General features: G+C 43.7%; 1 protein-coding gene across 1 annotated transcript; it reads left to right on the top strand.

Annotated features, from left to right (window-relative positions):
• The first annotated feature begins 781 nt into the window (after nt 1–781).
• LOC123124561 (probable glycosyltransferase 3) lies at nt 782–2,554 on the top strand. The gene has a single exon (XM_044545151.1). The coding sequence runs from the start codon at nt 959–961 to the stop codon at nt 2,294–2,296; it is 1,338 nt and encodes a 445-aa protein (XP_044401086.1). The 5' UTR covers nt 782–958; the 3' UTR covers nt 2,297–2,554.
• The last annotated feature ends 19,095 nt before the right edge of the window (nt 2,555–21,649 follow it).

Here is a 21,649-nt window from a genome sequence, read left to right as displayed (position 1 = left end):
ACCAATGTCGTGCGAGTTTTTCCTGCCAACCATCGTTTGCATAGTGTCCTGGTGCAACAAATCCTAGAGGAGATCAAAGCTTGGAAACAAGCCGGTGTGCTGAGTGGTAGGGCTGCGTAGATTTGTGTGAGTAGACTATGTAATTATGTTGGTGCAGGTGTACCTACGGTGATGTTCGCATCATTCTTAGGTCTCTTGTAAACAGTTGTTTCTCTTCTTCTATAAAAATATGGTATTGCCTTTGATGTACTCAAAAAAATCTTGTAAATCAAAGCGTGAGAAAAAAACACAAGACGATTTTCACGGCATTTTCAGTACATGTGGGTAACAGTTTTTTCAGAGCGACATGGCATTTTCTGAAAAGTATCACCCACGTTACGACTAAAAATGTCATGAAAAGATAGGCCCTTCGTGTGTACTGACACGGAACGATGGGAGTCAACGTTCTACCCACCAACTCCTCCCGCTCCGTTCCTGGGTTGCCGCCAAATGTCACCCAAATCATAGATTCGGCCAGACGCCGGAAGGAAACGTCCACACGCACCGACGCACATGAATACACCGGCCTTGTTTCCATGCATCCGATCTCTCAGAAAACTTTGGCAGATCAACGCGCCGTACCGGCTAGTATCATCATATTCTAATACGAGGCAGGAATCGAAGCTGGCCTGCCATACACTGCCGATCTCGCAATTTCATATTCCCCGGAACTCGCGCGCCGCTGACTTCCTCCGCACTCCGATCGATGAAGACGGAAGCGTCGGCGCCCACTAGCCGGCACGTCGTCGTCGATCCCAACCAAAACCCTCCTCCTCGTCTCCACAGAGGAGCTCGGAAACACTATACATCTCGGAGCAAACCGCTCCTGGCCCAAGCCAGCCATTGCGCCAGGATCGAGAGAGAAGAGAAGCTACGCTAGCTAGTTAAGTAGCTCTCGGTCGTACGCGCGTCTGCTGCCATGGCGGCCGGCGGGTTGGGGCGGCCGGGGAGGCCGGCGCGCGGAGGGAACAAGCAGATGCAGAAGACCATCAACAACGTCAAGATGACGCTCATATGCGGCTTCATCACCATCCTCGTGCTCCGCGGCACCGTCGGCATCAACCTCATGGCCTTCTCCGGCGAGGGCGGTGGCGACGCGGCAGCTGACGCCAAGGTCGCCGAGGACATCGAGCGCATTCTCCGCGAGATACGCACCGACTCCGACCCCGACGACGAGGACCAGCCCGTCGTCGATGCGTCCTTGTCAGGCAACTCGACGGCCATGCCCGTCGTCGAGGAGAAGAACTACACCCTCGGCCCCAGCATCACGCGGTGGAACGCCAAGCGCCGCCAGTGGCTGTCCCAGAATCCGGGGTTCCCTTCCCGCGACGCGCGGGGCAACCCGAGGATCCTGCTGGTGACCGGGTCGTCGCCGGGGCCATGCGACAACCCGGCCGGCGACCACTACCTGCTCAAGTCGACCAAGAACAAGATCGACTACTGCCGCCTCCACGGCATCGAGATCGTGCACAACATGGTGCACCTCGACCGCGAGCTCTCCGGGTACTGGTCCAAGCTGCCTCTGCTGCGCCGCCTGATGCTGTCGCACCCGGAGGTGGAGTGGGTGTGGTGGATGGACAGCGACGCGCTCTTCACCGACATGGGCTTCGAGATCCCGCTCTCCCGCTACGAGGGGAGCAACCTCGTCATCCACGGCTACCCTGAGCTCCTCAACAAGCAGCGCTCCTGGGTGGCCCTCAACACCGGCAGCTTCCTGCTCCGGAACTGCCAGTGGTCCATGGAGCTGCTGGACGCGTGGGCGCCCATGGGGCCCAAGGGCCGCGTCCGCGAGGCGGCCGGGAAGGTGCTGACGGCGAGCCTGACGGGCCGGCCGGCGTTCGAGGCGGACGACCAGTCGGCGCTCATCCACCTGCTGCTCACGGAGAAGGAGCGGTGGATGGAGAAGGTGTACGTGGAGAACCAATACTACCTCCACGGCTTCTGGGCGGGGCTGGTGGACAAGTACGAGGAGATGATGGAGAAGCACCACCCGGGGCTCGGCGACGAGCGGTGGCCCTTCATCACGCACTTCGTCGGATGCAAGCCCTGCGGCAGCTACGGCGACTACCCGGTGGAGCAGTGCCTCACCGGCATGGAGCGCGCCTTCAACTTCGCCGACAACCAGGTGCTCAGGCTCTACGGCTTCCGGCACCGCTCGCTGACCAACCCCAAGGTGAAGCCGGTGGCGAACCGGACGGCGAGCCCGCTCCTGAACAAGGAGGCGTCTCTCAAGATGGACGCCAAGATCGAAACTTAAGTGGCTAATCCTTCCTCCCTGAGAAAGATTTTTCAGAGGTTTTGCTGTTGGAGTTCCAGGTTAGGCACAGCAAGATGCCACGTTTTTTGCTGTTTTAATTGAACACAGGACAGGAGTAATAGGATTGCTGCAGATTGTCAATCTCTTTGTTGTTTTGGCTCCAGGACGAAATCAAAAACAGAGAGTTCTGAAGCTTATTTTTGTTCTAAGATGAGTTTTAAAACTCTAAGTTACCTCGAGTTAAATGGTTTCATTTTATACGAGTATTTGTGGTGCACTTGGCGTTGTGCTTGTGTGGAAGAAATCTTTGAATCCTGCACTAGATTAGGAACGAAAATATGTTTTAGATCAGGCGTCATGGTGCTTGGTTAAAAACAAACAACGAAACCTCAATGCCTGAAATGAGATGGAAATGAAGTGAATGGACGACTAGTCCTGATTTTTAAAGGTGTGGCTAGATCTCGATTGACGTCAAGTGATAGAACATATAAAAAGAAGAAAGAAAAAAATAAAAAAATTATACGAATCTTCACATAAGATCTAACAAATATAGGATCGACTAAGATTTTATTAAGTCTCAGTTGACTGAGATTTAGCAATCATATTTATTAATTCTCAAGTGTGTATGTACATCTCGAAAGAGTACCCATTATTTGAGGGGTAAAAAACGTCCCTAGCCGCCCTCCCTCCCCGGCCCCGGACGACTCGTGTGGCGGTGGCGCTTGCCACGTCCCGCAACTATGCTCCCTCTCCCCCTTCCTCCGCCGCCGCCCGGGCAAAGCTCCTCGCGATGGCTGGTGGCGGGGCACCTCCCTCCTTCACGTGTGGATAACTAGCGCACGGTGGCACATCTAGTTAGGGGCGCCGAGCTAGGGTAGGGCTCGGTGAGCGACGCGAGTTGTCGTCCCAATGATGTGTGTGTGTTGGTGACGCGACAGCGGTAGGGCCGATTTGCGGTGGCCTGGTCCTACCTGGCCGATCTGTGCGGGTGATTCCCGAAGAGTACGGGGGAGATTAGTATAGGATCTCACATTAGGTGAGATCAACCACAAAATCATATTTACACATTATGAAAAATTCTAAAATTATATGACAACATATCTCCAGGGTGTGTCTACAACTCTAAAAAATCATCTCAAAACTCGATGTACAATTAGAGATTCAAAGAAGATAAATTCGAATGTGAATAGTGAAAAGTTTGGTTGAATAATATTTTGACACTATTCACATTTCATTTTGTCTTTTTTGTTTCTATTATTGTAGGTCGGATTAGGAGCAGAAACTTTTTGGGGACCTGTCCTAGGCCGGCACATGCAGGCATCTGGCCGACGTTGGTCGGGGTGCCATGAACACTTTGCATGTCCACCATTTTATATGCAATTGCAATCGTTGTACTTGATTGTAACTGCATGAGCACAAAATCAACTGCATCTGGTGTCAAAGGGGGTTGTCGGGTCAGTTGCATGTCCACCACTAGACATGCAACTACAAGTGTTTTAACTCGACTGCAACTACACGGGCCACAGTATGAGGGCAACTAAGGTGGGAGAGGGTTGTCGGGCCATTTGCATTTCCAACGCTAGACATGCAACTCCAAGTTTTCTGACCTGACTGTAATTGCACGGGCTACAGTACAAGTGCAACTGGAGTGGGAGGGGGTTATCGGGCCGGTTGCATGTCCACCGCTAGACATGCAACTCCAAGTTTTGTAACCCAACTGCAAGTACACGGGGCACAAAGCCACTGTAACTGAGTTGAGGAGGTGGTTGTCGGGGCCAGTTGCATGTACAAAACTAGACTTGCAAGTGCAAGCATTGTAAACTGAGTGCAACTGCATGAGCACAAAGCTACTATAGCTAGGGTTGAGAGGAGGTTGTCAAATCAGTTGCATGTCCACCACTAGACATGCAACTAAAAGCATTATAACTCGACTACAACTGCATGAGCACAAAGTGACTGCAACTGGTGGCGGGAGAGGAGTTGCCGAACCAGTTGTCGGGGTTATGATCCTGACAATGAGTACTAGGGGTACGAATAAGGGGGCAGAGACTAGCTACGGCGTAGGTGTAACACACGGTGTTTAATGAGTTTAGGCCCCTCACTCGGTGGAGGTAAAAGCCTTACGTTTCGTGCCCTGAGGCTTGCTTTAATTTCATGGATATGGTTACAAGGTTGAACGTGCCCGGCTACGGAGAGGGGTGCGGCTTATATAGAGTGCACTGCAGCCCCATGTCTCCCACGCCGCCGGGGCAATTAATGCCATTGAATGAGGCGGTTACTGGTGTAATGAGCCTATACTACAGCAGTTGCAGGTAACGGTAGCTTTAGCTCTATTTAGTGGACGACTTAGGATCCCTCGACTGTTGCAGCTCCCACGACGCCTTCTTGCCATGTACGTCCGAGTGGTTGATTGTCCGCCGAGTGACGTGTGGTTTTCCGAGTGCTGTAGAGCCGTCCGAGCGATCCTCCTGATGGACGCATCCGAATGATGGCATGGTCCAGGAACCTACCTACGATGGTGATGAGCCCCATGTGGGTCCAAAATGATGGGTCCTTGACCCTACCAGTAATAGTTGACCACATCATTATCCCCCGAATCGGTTGACATTTCGTAGAACAAACAAGTCGACCCTTCGGTTAAGTCCGAGTGCTGCAAGGCCGCTAGGAATATGTTTCTGAGTCATGATTTGTTGTTCATTGGATGGAAATGCAACGGATTCTGGACCATAGTTTTACCCGGACGATCGGGTGTTGTTGATCGTCAAGAAAAAACCCGGTGGCATTCATTTGTCTCTCGGAAGAGATAGACTGGGGGGCCGAGTGAGGGCATGCCATGACAACTCGAGGAGCGACGCCATCGCGTGGTCTGACTCTCTGGAGAGACACCACTCCTTATCCCAGGAGAACACTGGCATGGGCCTTCTAGAAGTCCAGGTTTACGAGTCATGCGCCTTGGAGCCTACCGAGAGGGCCAAGTGAACCCACAGAGGGGCATCAAGCTCGTCACATAACGATCCTGAAGAAGACTTCAGTCAGGTGTTTAACGTGGCCGAGTGCACGAATCCCCACGGAGGGTGGTCAGTCAGACTGGCGAGCGTCCTTTAGGAAAGGAATCGGTGGGAATCAATCGGATTGATTCGTCCCGGAAACCTCGGGATTTGAATTTGCGTGTTCGCGCGCTGAAGCGGTAACGTCGTGCGTTAGTGGGAAAATGGGGGGTGTGGCTCCTCGATTTGCATGCACGATCCCCGTCATGTGTCGTGCTTACCCTGTGCAAAGCCTTGCCGGGCAGGTGATGACCCACAAGTATAGGGGATCTATCGTAGTCCTTTCGATAAGTAAGAGTGTCGAACCCAACGAGGAGCAGAAGGAAATGATAAGCGGTTTTCAGCAAGGTATTCTCTGCAAGCACTGAAATTATAGGTGACAGATAGTTCTGTGATAAGATAATTTATAACGAGCAACAAGTAACAAAAGTAAATAAAGTGCAGCAAGGTGGCCCAATCCTTTTTATAGCAAAGGACAAGCCTGGACAAACTCTTATATAAAGGAAAACGCTCCCGAGGACACATGGGAATTATCGTCAAGCTAGTTTTCATCACGTTCATATGATTCGCGTTCGGTACTTTGATAATTTGATATGTGGGTGGACCGGTGCTTGGGTGCTGTTCTTACTTGAATAAGCATCCCACTTATGATTAACCCCTATTGCAAGCATCCGCAACTACAAAAGAAGTATTAAGGTAAACCTAACCATAGCATGAAACATATGGATCCAAATCAGCCCCTTACAAAGCAACGCATAAACTAGGGTTTAAGCTTCTGTCACTCTAGCAACCCATCATCTACTCATTACTTCCCAATGCCTTCCTCTAGGCCCAAACAATGGTGAAGTGTCATGTAGTCGATGTTCACATAACACCACTAGAGGAGAGACAACATACATCTCATCAAAATATCAAACGAATACCAAATTCACATGACTACTAATAGCAAGACTTCTCCCATGTCCTCAGGAACAAATGTAACTACTCACAAATCATATTCATGTTCATAATCAGAGGGGTATTAATATGCATAATGGATCTGAACATATGATCTTCCACCAAATAAACCAACTAGCATCAACTACAAGGAGTAATCAACACTACTAGCAACCCACAGGTACCAATCCCAGACTTAGAGACAAGAATTGGATACAAGGGATGAACTAGGGTTTGAGAGGAGATGGTGCTGGTGAAGATGTTGATGGAGATTGACCCCCTCCCAATGAGAGGATCGTTGGTGATGAAGATGGCGATGATTTCCCCCTCCCGGAGGGAAGTGTCCCCGACAGAACAGCTCTGCCGGAGCCCTAGATTGGTTCCGCCAAGGTTCCGCCTCGTGGCGGCGGAGTCTCGTCCCGAAAGCTTGCTTATGATTTTTCTTCGGATGAAAGACTTCACATAGCAGAAGATGGCCACCGGAGGGCCGCCAGGGGGCCCACGAGGCAGGGGCGCGCCCAGGGGGGTAGGGCGCGCCCCCACCCTCGTGCCTGGTGGGTGGCCCCCCTCTGGTATTTCTTCCACTCAATATTTTTTATTATTTCCAAAAATAAGTTCCGTGGAGTTTCAGGACTTTTGGAGTTGTGCAGAATAGGTCTCTAATATTTGCTCCTTTTCCAGCCCAGAATTCCAGCTGTCGGCATTCTCCCTCCTTATGTAAACCTTGTAAAATAAGAGAGAATAGACATAAGTATTGTGACATAATGTGTAATAACAGCCCATAATGCAATAAATATCGATGTAAAAGCATGATGCAAAATGGACGTATCAACTCCCCCAAGCTTAGACCTCGCTTGTCCTCAAGCGGAAGCCAATAACGATAAATATGTCCACATGTTTAGAGGTAGAGGTGTCGATAAAATAAAATACAGACATGAGGGCATCATGATCATTCTTATAACAGCAACATATATGGATATTGTCATATGATTTCTTATGCTCAAGTAATAATCTATTCACAATGTCAAGTACGAACCAGAAAATTTATTGAGAACTAACAAACTATAATCTCAGTCATTGAAGCAATTGCAATTTATCATAACATCAGAAAGAGTCTATGTCAGAGCTTTTCAGCAAGTCCACATACTCAACTATCATTTAGTCTTTCACAATTGCTAACACTCACGCAATACTTGTGGTTACGGAGTTTTAATCGGACACAGAGAAAGATAGGGGCTTATAGTTTCGCCTCCCATCCTTTTACCTCAAGGGTAATGTCAACAATAATAACTCATGCTAACTTACATCCAATTATATATATATATATATATATATATATATATATATATATATATATATATATATATCAGGATCCTTCCAACACACTGTGCTTGCCAAAGGATAAAATGTAAAAAGGAAAGGTGAAGATCACCATGACTCTTGCATAAGGTAGAAGATAATGATAAAAGATAGGCCCTTCGCAGAGGGAAGCAGAGGTTGCCATGCGCTTTCAGGGTTGGATGCACAAAATCTTAATGCGAAAGAACGTCACTTTATATTGCCACTTGTGATATGGACCTTTATTGTGCAGTCTGTCGCTTTTATTTCTTCCACATCACAAGATCGTATAAAGCTTATTTCCTCCACACTAATCAATCATACATATTTAGAGAGCAATTTTTATTGCTTACACCGATGACAACTTACTTGAAGGATCTTACTCAATCCATAGGTAGGTATGGTGGACTCTCATGGCAAAACTGGGTTTAAGGATATTTGGAAGCACAAGTAGTATCTCTACTTGGTGCAAAGAATTTGGCTAACATGAGGGGAAAAGGCAAGCTCAACATGTTGGATGATCCAGGACAATATACTTTATCTCAGATATAAGAAAACATAACCCATTACGTTGTCTTCCTTGTCCAACATCAACTCTTTAGCATGTTATATTTTAATGAGTGCTCACAATCATAAAAGATGTGCAAGATAGTATATTTATATGTGTGACCTCTCTTTCTTTATTACTTCCTCTTAATTGCAACGATGACCAAAACTAAATTTGTCAACTCTCAACAACTTTTAATCATCATATTTTTTCTATGTGAAGTCATTACTCTCCATAAGATCAATATGATCTCTTTGTTTCTTTTTATTCCTTTCTTTTTCTTTTATTCACTCAAGATCATAGCAAAATAATCAAGCCCTTGACTCAACACTAATCTTTATTATATAGCTCACGGACTCGATTACATAGAGGGATCATAAAGCAAAACTCAAAACTAGATCATACCAAAAACTTTATTCTACTAGATCAAGATATTACTAAAAGGATTGAACTAAGAAAAACGGTAAAGATAGAGATGTGATGGTGATACGATACCGGGGCACCTCCCCCAAGCTTGGCAGTTGCCAAGGGGAGTGCCCATACCCATATGATTATGTCTCCTTTACTGGTGAAGAAGATGGAGGTGATGATGGATAGTCGCACATCAAGCGTAAGAGGTCCTCCAGCTTGCAGATAATGCCCTTGAGTGCGGAGATATGCTCCTTCAACAAAATATTTTCACGTGTGAGATACTTGTTTTGTATACGAGCTAACTCAATCATCTTGAAAGCTTCGATCTCAGTTGGGGTAAGAAGATTGTGATCAAGTTGAAGGATGTCTTCTGCTGCCGGAGCTTGGTCCTCCGTGGCCTTCTTGATCCCTTCATCCTTGTTGATCTCCATGGGTTCTTCCCTCTTCAGCTCTATCTTCATTAGCCAAGCATCGTTGTCACCATTGTTGGAGGAGGGGGTCGACATGATGCCTGGCCTTGACAACCTTGATAGAAAACAGCTCGAAACAAGAATAGAGGATAATTGTGTGATACGGTGGTCAAAACCTTCGGGAGATTATATAATGAATTTTTACCGATCAAAATACGTATCGTGCAAGAAAACAGAGTCCGGAGAGCGCACGAGGTGCCCGCGAGGCAGGGGACGCACCCAGGGGGTAGGGCGCGCCGTCCACCCTCGTGGAGCCCTCGTGTCCTTCCCGGACAGCTTCTTATTTTTCTATTTTTCTAAATATTCTAAAACGGAGAAAAATGCCATTAAAACTGTTTTGGAGTTGGTTTACCTACCGTACCACATACCTATTCCTTTTCGGAGTCTGAAACGTTCTGGAAAGTGTCTCTTATGTATTCCACCGGGGTTACGGTTTCAATAACATTAGTTTCAACATTTATAGGATTACCTGAGATATAGTGTTTGATTCTTTGACCGTTTACCACCTTCGGATTTGTGCCTTCGAAGTTGTTGATTTTTATGGCACCGGAACGATAGACCTCCTCGATAACGTAAAGACCTTCCCATTTAGAGAGAAGTTTTCCTGCAAAAAATCTTAAACGAGAGTTGTATAATAATACATAATCACCTACATTAAACTCACGCTTTTGTATTCTTTTGTCATGCCATCTTTTAACTTTTTCTTTGAACAATTTAGCATTCTCATAGGCTTGGGTTCTCCATCAAGTGCGCTAATGTCAAATAACCTCTTCTCACCGACAAGTTTGAAATCATAGTTGAGCTCTTTAATGGCCCAATATGCCTTATGTTCTAGTTCGAGAGGTAAGTGACATGCTTTTCCATAAACCATTTTATACGGAGACATACCCATAGGATTTTTATATGCAGTTCTATAGGCCCATAATGCATCATCAAGTTTCTTGGACCAATTCTTTCTAGATCTATTAACAGTCTTTTGCAAAATTAATTTAAGCTCTCTATTACTCAATTCTACTTGACCACTAGACTGTGGGTGATAAGGAGATGCAATTCTATGATTAACATCATACTTGGCAAGCATTTTACGAAAAGCACCATGAATAAAATGTGAACCACCATCAGTCATTAAATATCTAGGGACTCCAAACCTCGGAAAAATAACTTCTTTAAGCATCTTAATAGAGGTGTTATGATCAGTGCTACTAGTTGGAATAGCTTCTACCCACTTAGTAACGTAATCAACAGCAACTAAAATATGTGTATATCCATTAGAGGCAGGAAACGGTCCCATATAATCAAAGCCCCAAACATCAAATGGTTCAATAACAAGTGAATAATTCATAGATATTTCTTGACGTCTACTAATATTGCCAATTCTTTGACATTCATCACAAGATAAGACAAACTTACGAGCATCCTTGAAGAGAGTAGGCCAATAAAAACCGGATTGCAATACCTTATGTGCAGTTCTATCTCCAGCGTGGTGTCCTCCATAAGCCTCGGAGTGACACTTGCGTAGGATCTGTTCCTGTTCATGCCCAGGTACACAACGTCTAATAACACCATCTACTCCTTCTTTATAAAGATGTGGGTCATCCCAGAAGTAATGTCTTAAATCATAGAAAAACTTTTTCTTTTGCTGATGTGTGAAACTAGGCGGTATAAATTTAGCAATAATGTAATTAGCATAATCAGCATACCATGGAGTAGTACGAGAAGCATTTATGACATTTAATTGTTCATCAGGAAAGCTATCATCAATAGGTAGTGGGTCATTAAGAACATTCTCTAACCTAGACAAGTTGTCTGCAATGGGGTTCTCAGCTCCCTTTCTATCAATAATATGTAAATCAAATTCTTGTAGCAAGAGAACCCATCTAATAAGTCTAGGTTTAGCATCTTTCTTTTCCATAAGATATTTAATAGCAGCATGATCCGTGTGAATAGTTACTTTAGAATCAACAATATAAGGTCTGAACTTATCACAAGCAAATACAACTGCTAGGAATTCTTTTTCAGTAGTGGCATAATTTCTCTGGGCATTGTCTAGAGTTTTACTAGCATATTGAATAACATTTAATTTCTTATCAACTCTTTGCCCTAGAATAGCACCTACAACATAATCGCTAGCATCACACATAATTTCAAAGAGTAAATTCCAATCAGGTGGCTGAACGATAGGTGCAGAAATCAATGCTTTCTTAAGTATTTCAAATGCTTCTACACAATCATCATCAAAGACAAATGGTATATCTTTTTGCAATAGATTAGTTAGAGGCCGAGAAATTTTTGAGAAGTCCTTAATGAACCTCCTATAAAAGCCGGCATGACCAAGGAAACTTCTTATACCTTTGATGTCCTTGGGACATGGCATCTTTTCAATAGCGTCAACTTTAGCTTTATCAACTTCAATGCCTCTTTCAGAAATTTTGTGCCCCAAGACAATACCTTCATTAACCATAAAGTGGCACTTCTCCCAATTCAAGACAAGATTAGTTTCTTCACATCTCTGCAAAACTCGATCAAGGTTGCTCAAGCAATCATCAAAAGAGGATCCATAAACGGATAAATCGTCCATGAAAACCTCACAAATCTTTTCACAAAAGTCAGAGAATATAGCCATCATGCATCTTTGAAAGGTAGCAGGTGCATTACATAAACCAAAAGGCATACGTCTATAAGCAAAAGTACCGAAAGGGGAAGTAAATGTGGTCTTAGCTTGATCATCAGCTGACACAGGTATTTGAGAGAAACCAGAATAACCATCTAGAAAGCAAAAATGTGTATGTTTGGATAATATTTCTAGCATTTGATCAATAAAAGGTAAGGGGTAATGATCTTTTTTAGTAGCTTTATTTAATTTGCGGAAATCAATTACCATCCTATATCCTGTAATAATTCTTTGTGGAATCAATTCATCTTTATCATTAGGAACGACAGTTATACCTCCCTTCTTGGGGACACAATGGACAGGACTTACCCACTGACTATCAGCAACAGGATAAATTATACCTGCCTCAAGGAGCTTTAGTATTTCCTTTCTTACCACTTCTTTCATCTTAGGATTCAGCCGTTGTTGGTGATAAATAACTGGTTTGGCATCTTTCTCCAAATTTATTTTGTGTTGGCATAGAGTGGGACTAATGTCCTTAAGATCATTCAGTGTATATCCAATAGCAGCACGGTGCTTCTTCAGAGTTTTCAATAATTTTTCTTCCTCCTTCTCTGAAAGGTTAGCACTAATAATAACATGATATATCTTCTTTTCATCAAGATAAGCATATTTAAGAGTACCAGGTAATGGTTTAAGCTCAAACACGGGATCACCCTTGGGTGGAGGAGGATCCCTTAGGATTTCAACAGGCAAATTGTGTTTCAGAATAGGTCCCTGTTTAAAGAATACTTCATTTATTTCCCTTCTTTCATTCATAAACATATCATTTTCATGGTCTAGCAAATATTGTTCTAAAGGATCACTAGGAGGTACGGCAATAGAAGCAAGACCAATAATTTCATCTTTACTAGGCAATTCTTCTTCACGGTGTTGTCTACGAAATTTAGAGAAATTAAACTCATGAGACATATCACCTAGACCAATAGTAACAACATCCTTTTCGCAGTCTATCTTAGCATTAACAGTGTTTAAGAATGGTCTACCAAATATAATGGGACAAAAGCTATCTTGTGGGGAACCAAGAACAAGAAAATCAGCAGGATATTTAGTTTTCCCACACAAGACTTCAACATCTCTAACAATCCCAATTGGTGAAATAGTATCTCTATTGGCAAGCTTAATGGTAACATCAATTTCTTCTATCTCAGCGGGTGCAATATCATGCATAATTTCTTTGTATAAGTCAATAGGTATTGCACTAGCATTAGCACCCATATCACACAAGCCATGATAACAATGATCTCCTATTTTAACAGAAATAACAGGCATGCCTACCACAGGTCTATGTTTATCTTTAGCGCAAGGTTTAGCAATTCTAGCAGTTTCATCACAGAAATAAATAACATGTCCATCAATATTATCAGCCAAGAGATCTTTAACAATAGCAATATTAGGTTCAACTTTAACTTGCTCAGGAGGTGTATAAGTTCTAATATTGCTCTTACGAACCACAGTTGAAGCTTTAGCATGATGGAATCTAATCGCTGATGCAAAGCTTGAGAAAATTCTTGATTTATGGCAAGATGGTTATTCCAATGAAATCGTTCAATCGGTACTTGATATCTCTTCTCTGCCTACTAAGGAATTTATATACAATAAGCTTCATATTTGTATGTTATGTGGGAGACGAGGTCATTTTGCGGAGCATTGCAATGATATGAATTTGCTTAATAATCCACCCCCTAAGGAAAATGTTGAGGCATCACACGTGGAAAATTTATCTTGGTGCACAAAATGCAGGACCAAGGGTCATGTTTCTTCCAAGTGCTCTCTTGATAATAGATGTTGCAATATCTATGGTGTGAGAGGGCACGTCCAGTGGAACTGCCTGTCACGTACACGATCGTTCAAACGTGTTGCTTGGGTAAAGAAAGACCGGATTTCGGGGAAGAACAGTTCTGTTGGCTCTCCGATCTTCATTAGGAAAAAAGGATTTGGCGCAGAAAATCTAGGAATCTGGCCCAACAAACAAGGGATAAGAGGCAAATTAGGATTGTCAAGCGAAATGGGAGGGATTTGGCAGATTCTTTTGTTAGTTGTACCGAAAATACCCCGGACGTTTCGCCTCCTTACCAACCTATCAACAACCTCCAGATTCCCGAGGCCACAGTTTCTGCTCTGTTTCGCCCGTCACCTTGTGTTCCTGAGCTCTCCTCCACCCCTCACCTCGAGCTTTCCTCCACCTGAAACCTAGCGCCTCCAATGGCGAATCTGCCGGTGCTACCCTATCAGTTTGTGCTGGGGGAGATGGACATTCAGCATGGTCCGGATGGAAGGCTGCAGCGCAACATGGTCATTGTTGATGATCCGCCGCTGGCTCACTCGCAACATGCGCTTGTGATGGTGGTGCCGCCCCCTGGAGATCTGCAACGAGAAGCTGTTCTTGCAGAGGTCAGAAGAGTTCTTCGTGATGATCATGGTGCGCCTACTATTGAGGGTGAGATCTATCCTTTCTGCGTGGGTTTGATTCGTTTCAATGACAGTGTTGTTAGAGATACGATGATTAGTAGAGGGGAGCAACCTCTAGATGAGCATTCAAACTTTTATCTGCTGCGCCACGATGAAGGACCAAATATGCGTAGGCCAGTCATAGAAAGAGATGCGTGGGTCGTGTTGCTTGGTTTTCCCCTGAACTATCAAACAGAGCATTACATCATTAAGGCAGTGTCATGTTTTGGAAGGTGTATGTATTGGCACCGCCCTGTTCACCGAAAGTCGCGTGTGCTAGTTCGTGTTCTGATTAATGAACTTGATCTGGTGCCTTTTAGCCTCGTGGTTAAGAGATTTACTGACATCAGTGGGCTAGGCACATCTTGGACGGTCCCTGTTTATGTGCTCAACGGCAGAAATCCTAGTCAGGGGCTTGTGGGGGATGAGGAGGCACCGCCGCCTTTGGGTGCTTCCCCACATCTCGAGCATCTCCCCTTTCTAAATGCTATGCAGCAGCAGCAGCATGATGCACAAGTTTGGCAGCTCCAGAACGCTGCCAATGCATGGGAGGCTGCTCCGCCACCCCCTCCACCACAGCAGGGCTGGGGCGAATGGCCAGTGCTTCCTCCAGTTCCACCAGTGTATCAAGGCTTTAGTTACAGGAATTACATGGGTTATGATGGTCCTTCTATGATTGATGGGATTCAAACTGCTGATTCTGGTTTTGACGATGGACTGCGACTTTGGAATGAACATGTTGCAATGATCGAAGATGTGGCAGACCGTTTTGTTCAGGGTAGCCCTACAGGTGACCTTTCTTTTCAACAGATGAATGCTCATGAAGTGGTTTTGGAAGTTCCTGATGAAGAGGAGAATTGGCTTTCTTTCATGATCTGCTTTTACTGCACTGTCTTCACCCCTCGACTCTGCTGGGTCTGTGAAGAAGTCAACGAGACTAATGCTTGGTATACATTTGCTGAGGGTTTACAGAGTACTCTGGTGGATCTTGTGGGCGGGGCCTGCTTCTCTTACTTCCCATTTTCACCTTTTTCTCCGGGCGCAGATATTATTTTCTTTCCTCAAGAGGCTTGGACGATCTGTTGTGATTTTGTTGCTGCTCAAATGAACAGAGCTTGTCAACTGATCGGTGCAGATTTCATGGTTGTGGAAGAAAACAATCAGGAGATTAATTGTCCACTCATTGATTCACAGCCTGAGATGATGGAGATGGATGCGGCTACTAATAAGAGAAAGCGCAGAATGACTACGCCGCTTGATGTATCTGAAGTCAGGCGCAGTGTGCGCGCAACTAGGTACCAGGGTTTTAAGCCGCCCTCTCTGGCAGACACTAAACGTAAACCCTCACATGTCAAACCGAGGAGGACTCCGGATATCCTGGAGCTGCAGCATGGCAAGAACACTGATGAAACTTCGGCCTCCACTCAAGTCCCTCCCCCCACTACCATTGAAACTCTGCAATATTTGGGAACAACTTAGTGTGCCATTCCACAGGAAGAGCTCACCAATGAGAAGCTTCTGGCGCCTCTCAAGGGAAAGGATAAGGACGAGGCCTAGGCCTTTTTATTTCACAGTTTATTCCTGCTAAGTTGTGGAATTTCTTAGGAGTCTCCTGAACTTATTTATTTGCTTTATCTAGCTTGTGGCAAAACTTAATGGCATCTGTTATGTGGAATATTTTGTGCTGGAATATTCGTGGTCTAAATGCTAGTTCTAAATGAGATGCACTTCGTAATAAGATTGATGAGTCCAACTGCTCGATCGTATGCCTACAGGAAACTAAGAAGCTTGAGTTTGATCATTCTTTTATTAGGAAATGCTGCCCGAGGCGATTTGATAAGTTTGAGTTTATTCCATCTGATGGTGCTTCAGGTGGTTTAGTTATTATATGGTGTAGCAGCCAATTTTTGGGCCAAATAATCCATCAATTTTCATTTGCAATAACTATCAAAATGACCTCGGTTCAAACAAATGAAAGTTGGTTCCTCTCTAAAATTTATGGGCCGTGTGATGGACCCGAGAGGGTAATGTTCACTGATTGGATGGATAGTTTAAGCTTAGAACCTGAAGATCTTTGGCTTTTCATGGGTGACTTCAACTTCATGCGCTCTCTGGAAAACAGAAACTTACCAGGTGGAGATGTGGATGATGTGATCAAGTTTAATGAGATTATCAGTCATCTTGGATTGCTGGAAATTCCAATCAAAGGAAGGAGATACACTTGGAGTAACATGCAGGAAACTCCTTTACTAGAGCAATTAGACTGGTTTTTTTCTTCTCCCGAATGGATCCCAAGATCTAAGCTTTTCAGATTTGAATTTTTTTGGCCCTCTCACCCTGGTTTTCTGGAGGTGGTGAAATCATCATGGAATGCTCCCATTAAGGCTTCCTCCAGTGCCACAAAAATCTCTGCAAAATTAAAGAGGTTGAGGTATGCCTTAAAAATGGAGTAAATCAATCTCTAAGCTAAAATTGTTAATTGAAAACTGTAATAGAATTCTGCTCAAAATAGACAACCTTGAGGACTTGAGGCAGCTGTCTATTCCTGAAGCCAATTTTAGAAAAAAAAATTAAAAGCACATCTATTACGTTTGCTTAAATATCAAAGTGAGTACTAGAAAAAACGTTGCACGTTTCGGTGCGCTGTCCTAGGTGAGGAAAATACTAAATATTATCAAGCACGTGCAACTGAAAGACTGTGGAGAAATGCCATCACGAATCTAGTATTATCTGATGGCCGCTTGATAGAAAATCATGATGAAAAGGCAGCAGCGTTTTATGATTACTTTAAGAAGAGAATGGGGGTGTCATCTCAGCCTATCTATGATTTTGAGCTTGCCAACTTAATCCAAAAATGTCAGGGTCTGGAAGAACTTTCAATACCATTTACGAAAGAAGAAATTGACAATGTCATCAAAATCATTCCGACTGATCGTGCACCAGCGCCTGACGGTTTCAATGGGCTCTTTCTTAAAGTATGTTGGGATATAATTAAAGAAGACTTTTACATTCTGCGTGAGGACTTCTGGAAGGGACAATCAATTTTCAATGTTTGAACACGTCTTTAATCACACTAATACCAAAGAAGCTGACGCCTGAGTCGGTCAATGATTATAGACCAATCTCCTTGCTAAACTGTGTGCTCAAAGTTATAACAAAGATTCTCTTTGAAAGGCTTCTGCGATGGATTCTAAAGGTAGTACATCAAAACCAGTATGGATTCATTAAAACTAGGACAATTCAAGATTGTCTCGGTTGGGCCTTCATTAAAACTAGTATCAATGTAAACAATCAGGCAAGGAAATTGTAATTCTAAAACTAGATTTTGAGAAGGCCTTCGACACGATGGAACATTCTTTCATTTTGAAAATGCTTGAGTGCAAGGGTTTTGATGACAGGTGGTGTATGTGGATTAAGATGTTGCTGCAGTCAGGATCTTCATCAATTCTACTAAACGGTATTCCAGGCACAAAATTCCAGTGTAAGTGAGCTGTGAGACAGGGTGACCTAATTTCCCCCTTGCTATTTGTGCTCGCGGCAGATTCACTGCAGTCTTTAATTAATAAAGCCTGGCTCGATGGTTTGATCTCACTTCCAATTAATCAACCTGCTTCTGAAGACTACCCAGTCATACAATATGCCGACGATACATTAATCATACTCCCAGCAAATCAACAAGAGCTGCAGATAATTAAGGAGATTATTGATTCTTATGCCCGGGCAACTGGTTTGAAAATCAATTACGCTAACTCTCAATTAATGCCAATCAATGTAAATGCTCAAAAAACTCTGGATCTGGCCAATGCTCTTGGGTGTCAAGTTGGGGAGATGCCGTTTACCTATCTAGGTTTGCCTCTTGGTACAACAAGACCCACTATTAGAGAGTTAATGCCTTTGGTCGATAGAATTGAGAGAAGGTTGACAGGAACAACTATCTGGTTATCCTATGGAGAGCGAGTTCAGCTGATTAACTCTGCGCTATCGTCACTGCTATCTTTTGCTATGTGTGTCCTAAAACTTCCACTCAAGTTGATTGATATCTTTGATAGAGCAAGAAGACACTGTTTATGGAGGAAAGAAGTGGACAGAGATGCTAAAACCCACTCCTTGGCTGCTTGGGAGATGGTTTGTCGCCCAAAGAAAAAAGGGGGTCTTGGAATTCTAAATCTACAAATCCAAAACAATGCATTACTGCTCAAGTACCTGCATAAATTCATTCACAAATAGGATGTCCCCTGGGTAATGCTAGTTTGGAATGCCCATTATGATGATACACCTCCCATGCAAAACCACCTTGTGGTTATTTTTGGTGGCGTGATGTTTTCTCTCTGATGGATATTTATCGTGGGATTACCTCCTGTATACTTGCCGCGGGGGACACGGTTCTGCTTTGGAAAGATGTTTGGATCAACGAAAGACCACTGATGGACTCCCATGAGCATCTTTTTTTGTTTGCTAACAACGAGGACATCTCATTGGCGTAGTACTACAACAAGACGCGGGCAACTTCATGCTTCCTCTGTCAATGGAAGCCAGAACAGAACTGGATAATTTACAAGAGATCATGGATGGAATCAACCTGGAAGCTATGGGGACTGATGAATGGATCCTTTGCTGGGGTGATGCTGATTTTAAACCGAAGAAGTTCTACAATTTCATGTTCAGAAATATATTGGCTCCCCAATGCATCACCTCAGTTTGGAAAACAAAATGTATCATGAGACATAAAGTGTTTGCGTGGTTGATGTTGCATGACAGGGTCAACACAAGAGATTTGCTGCTGAGAAGGCACTTTAATATTGGAGAAAATCACAATTGCCCAATGTGCAATATGGAGGTTCTAGAAACAAATGCCCATCTATTTTATGAGTGTCCTCTTTCTGCAAAGTGTTGGGAGGTTGTGGGCATAGATTGGGATAATCATCCAGACATACAACACAAGTATGAGAGAGCTAGGGCAAGGTGGCAGGGACCTTTCTTCAAAAAGATAACCATATTGACCTCCTGGAATATTTGGAAGCAACGCAACAGAGAGATTTTTGATGGAGAGGCGGCCACGCATGCTGAGTGGCTGAGGAAACTCAAGGAAGATTTTGTGATCTTGGGTTACAGGATCAACCCTCAAAATTTAACCTTTTAGAAGGCTTTAGCAACTCTTTATCTTTGTAATATCGTGTTTTACATAGGCTAGTCTAGCACCTTCTGAGTTATTTTTAAAGCCATGTAAAACAGCCCTTATCTATAATGTTAACCAATGGTTAACATTTTAAAAAATAAAGAAAAAAGCAACAGTAGGAGGCTCTCCTGCTGTTTTCACTGGTAAAAAAAGCTTTAGCATGATCCTTTATTCTAACAGGGAAAGGTGGTTTCTCAACATAAGCAGTAGGAACAATAGGATCATTATAAGTGATAGCCTTTTATTCAACTTTAATAGGTTCAACTACTTTTACTTCTATGGGAGGATGATATTTAAACCACTTCTCCTTAGGGAGATCAACATGAGTAGCAAAAGATTCACAAAACGAAGCTACTATCTCAGAGTCAAGTCCATATTTAGTGCTAAATTTACGGAAAACATCGATATCCATAAAAGATTTAACACAATCAAACTTAGGTGTTATACCTGACTCCTTACCTTCGTCGAGGTCCCAATCTTCAGACTTGTGTTTAATTCTTTCCAATAAATCCCATTTGAATTCAATAGTCTTCATCATAAAAGAACCAGTACAAGAAGTATCGAGCATGGTGCGATTGTTGTCAGAAAGCTGAGCATAAATTTTTTGAATAATCATTTCTCTTGAGAGCTCATGATTGGGGCATGAATATAACATTGAATTAAGCCTCCCCCAAGCTTGAGCGATGCTTTCTCCTTCGCGAGGCCAAAAATTATATATATAATTACGATCACGATGAACAAGATGCATAGGATAAAACTTCTGATGAAATTCCAATTTCAATCGTTTGTAGTTCCATGATCCCATATCATCACATAGCCTATACCATGTCAATGCATCTCCCTTCAAAGATAAAGGGAAGACCTTCTTCTTGATAACATCATCGGGCATACCAGCAAGCTTGAATAATCCACAAACTTCATCCACATAAATTAGGTGCTCATCAGGATGTAATGTTCCATCTCCTGCAAAAGGATTAGCTAGCAGGTTTTCTATCATACCCGAAGGGATTTCAAAGTAGACATTTTCATTTTCAGTAGGTTCAGTAGGTTGAGGAGCAACTCTTTGCTCTACTAGTCAGGGTGAAGATACCCCGAACAAGCCCCTCAGAGGATTACTTTCCATAGTAACAAGTGACAGTAAATTTCAGCACACTATATAATTTTTTCCTTACCAAATTCCACCTACCAAAGGCGCTACACTCCCCGGCAACGGCGCCAGAAAAGGGTCTTGATGACCCACAAGTATAGGGGATCTATCATAGTCCTTTCGATAAGTAAGAGTGTCGAACCCAACGAGGAGCAGAAGGAACTGATAAGCGGTTTTCAGCAAGGTATTCTCTGCAAGCACTGAAATTATAGGTGACAGATAGTTTTGTGATAAGTAATTTGTAACGAGCAACAAGTAACAAAAGTAAATAAAGTGCAGCAAGGTGGCCCAATCCTTTTTGTAGCAAAGGACAAACCTGGACAAACTCTTATATAAAGGAAAACGCTCCCGAGGACACATGGGAATTATCGTCAAGCTAGTTTTCATCACGTTCATATGATTCGCATTCGGTACTTTGATAATTTGATATGTGGGTGGACCGGTGCTTGGGTGCTGTTCTTACTTGAACAAGCATCCCACTTATGATTAACCCCTATTGCAAGCATCCGCAACTACAAAAGAAGTATTAAGGTAAACCTAACCATAGCATGAAACATATGGATCCAAATCAGCCCCTTACGAAGCAACGCATAAACTAGGGTTTAAGCTTCTGTCACTCTAGCAAACCATCATCTAATCATTACTTCCCAATGCCTTCCTCTGGGCCCAAACAATGGTGAAGTGTCATGTAGTCGACGTTCACATAACACCACTAGAGGAGAGACAACATACATCTCATCAAAATATCGAACGAATACCAAATTCACATGACTACTAATAACAAGACTTCTCCCATGTCCTCAGGAACAAACATAACTACTCACAAATCATATTCATGTTCATAATCAGAGGGGTATTAATATGCGTAATGGATCTGAACATATGATCTTCCACCAAATAAACCAACTAGCATCAACTACAAGGAGTAATCAACACTACTAGCAACCCACAGGTACCAATCCCAGACTTTGAGACAAGAATTGGATACAAGGGATGAACTAGGGTTTGAGAGGAGATGGTGCTGGTGAAGATGTTGATGGAGATTGACCCCCTCCCGATGAGAGGATCGTTGGTGATGACGATGGCGATGATTTCCCCCTCCCAGAGGGAAGTGTCCCCGGCAGAACAGCTCTGCCGGAGCACTAGATTGGTTCCGCCA

This window comes from Triticum aestivum, chromosome 5D, assembly GCF_018294505.1.
Source record: "Triticum aestivum cultivar Chinese Spring chromosome 5D, IWGSC CS RefSeq v2.1, whole genome shotgun sequence".
In the NCBI taxonomy this organism is placed as follows: domain Eukaryota; kingdom Viridiplantae; phylum Streptophyta; class Magnoliopsida; order Poales; family Poaceae; genus Triticum; species Triticum aestivum.
This window is presented reverse-complemented; position numbering and strand designations above follow the sequence as displayed.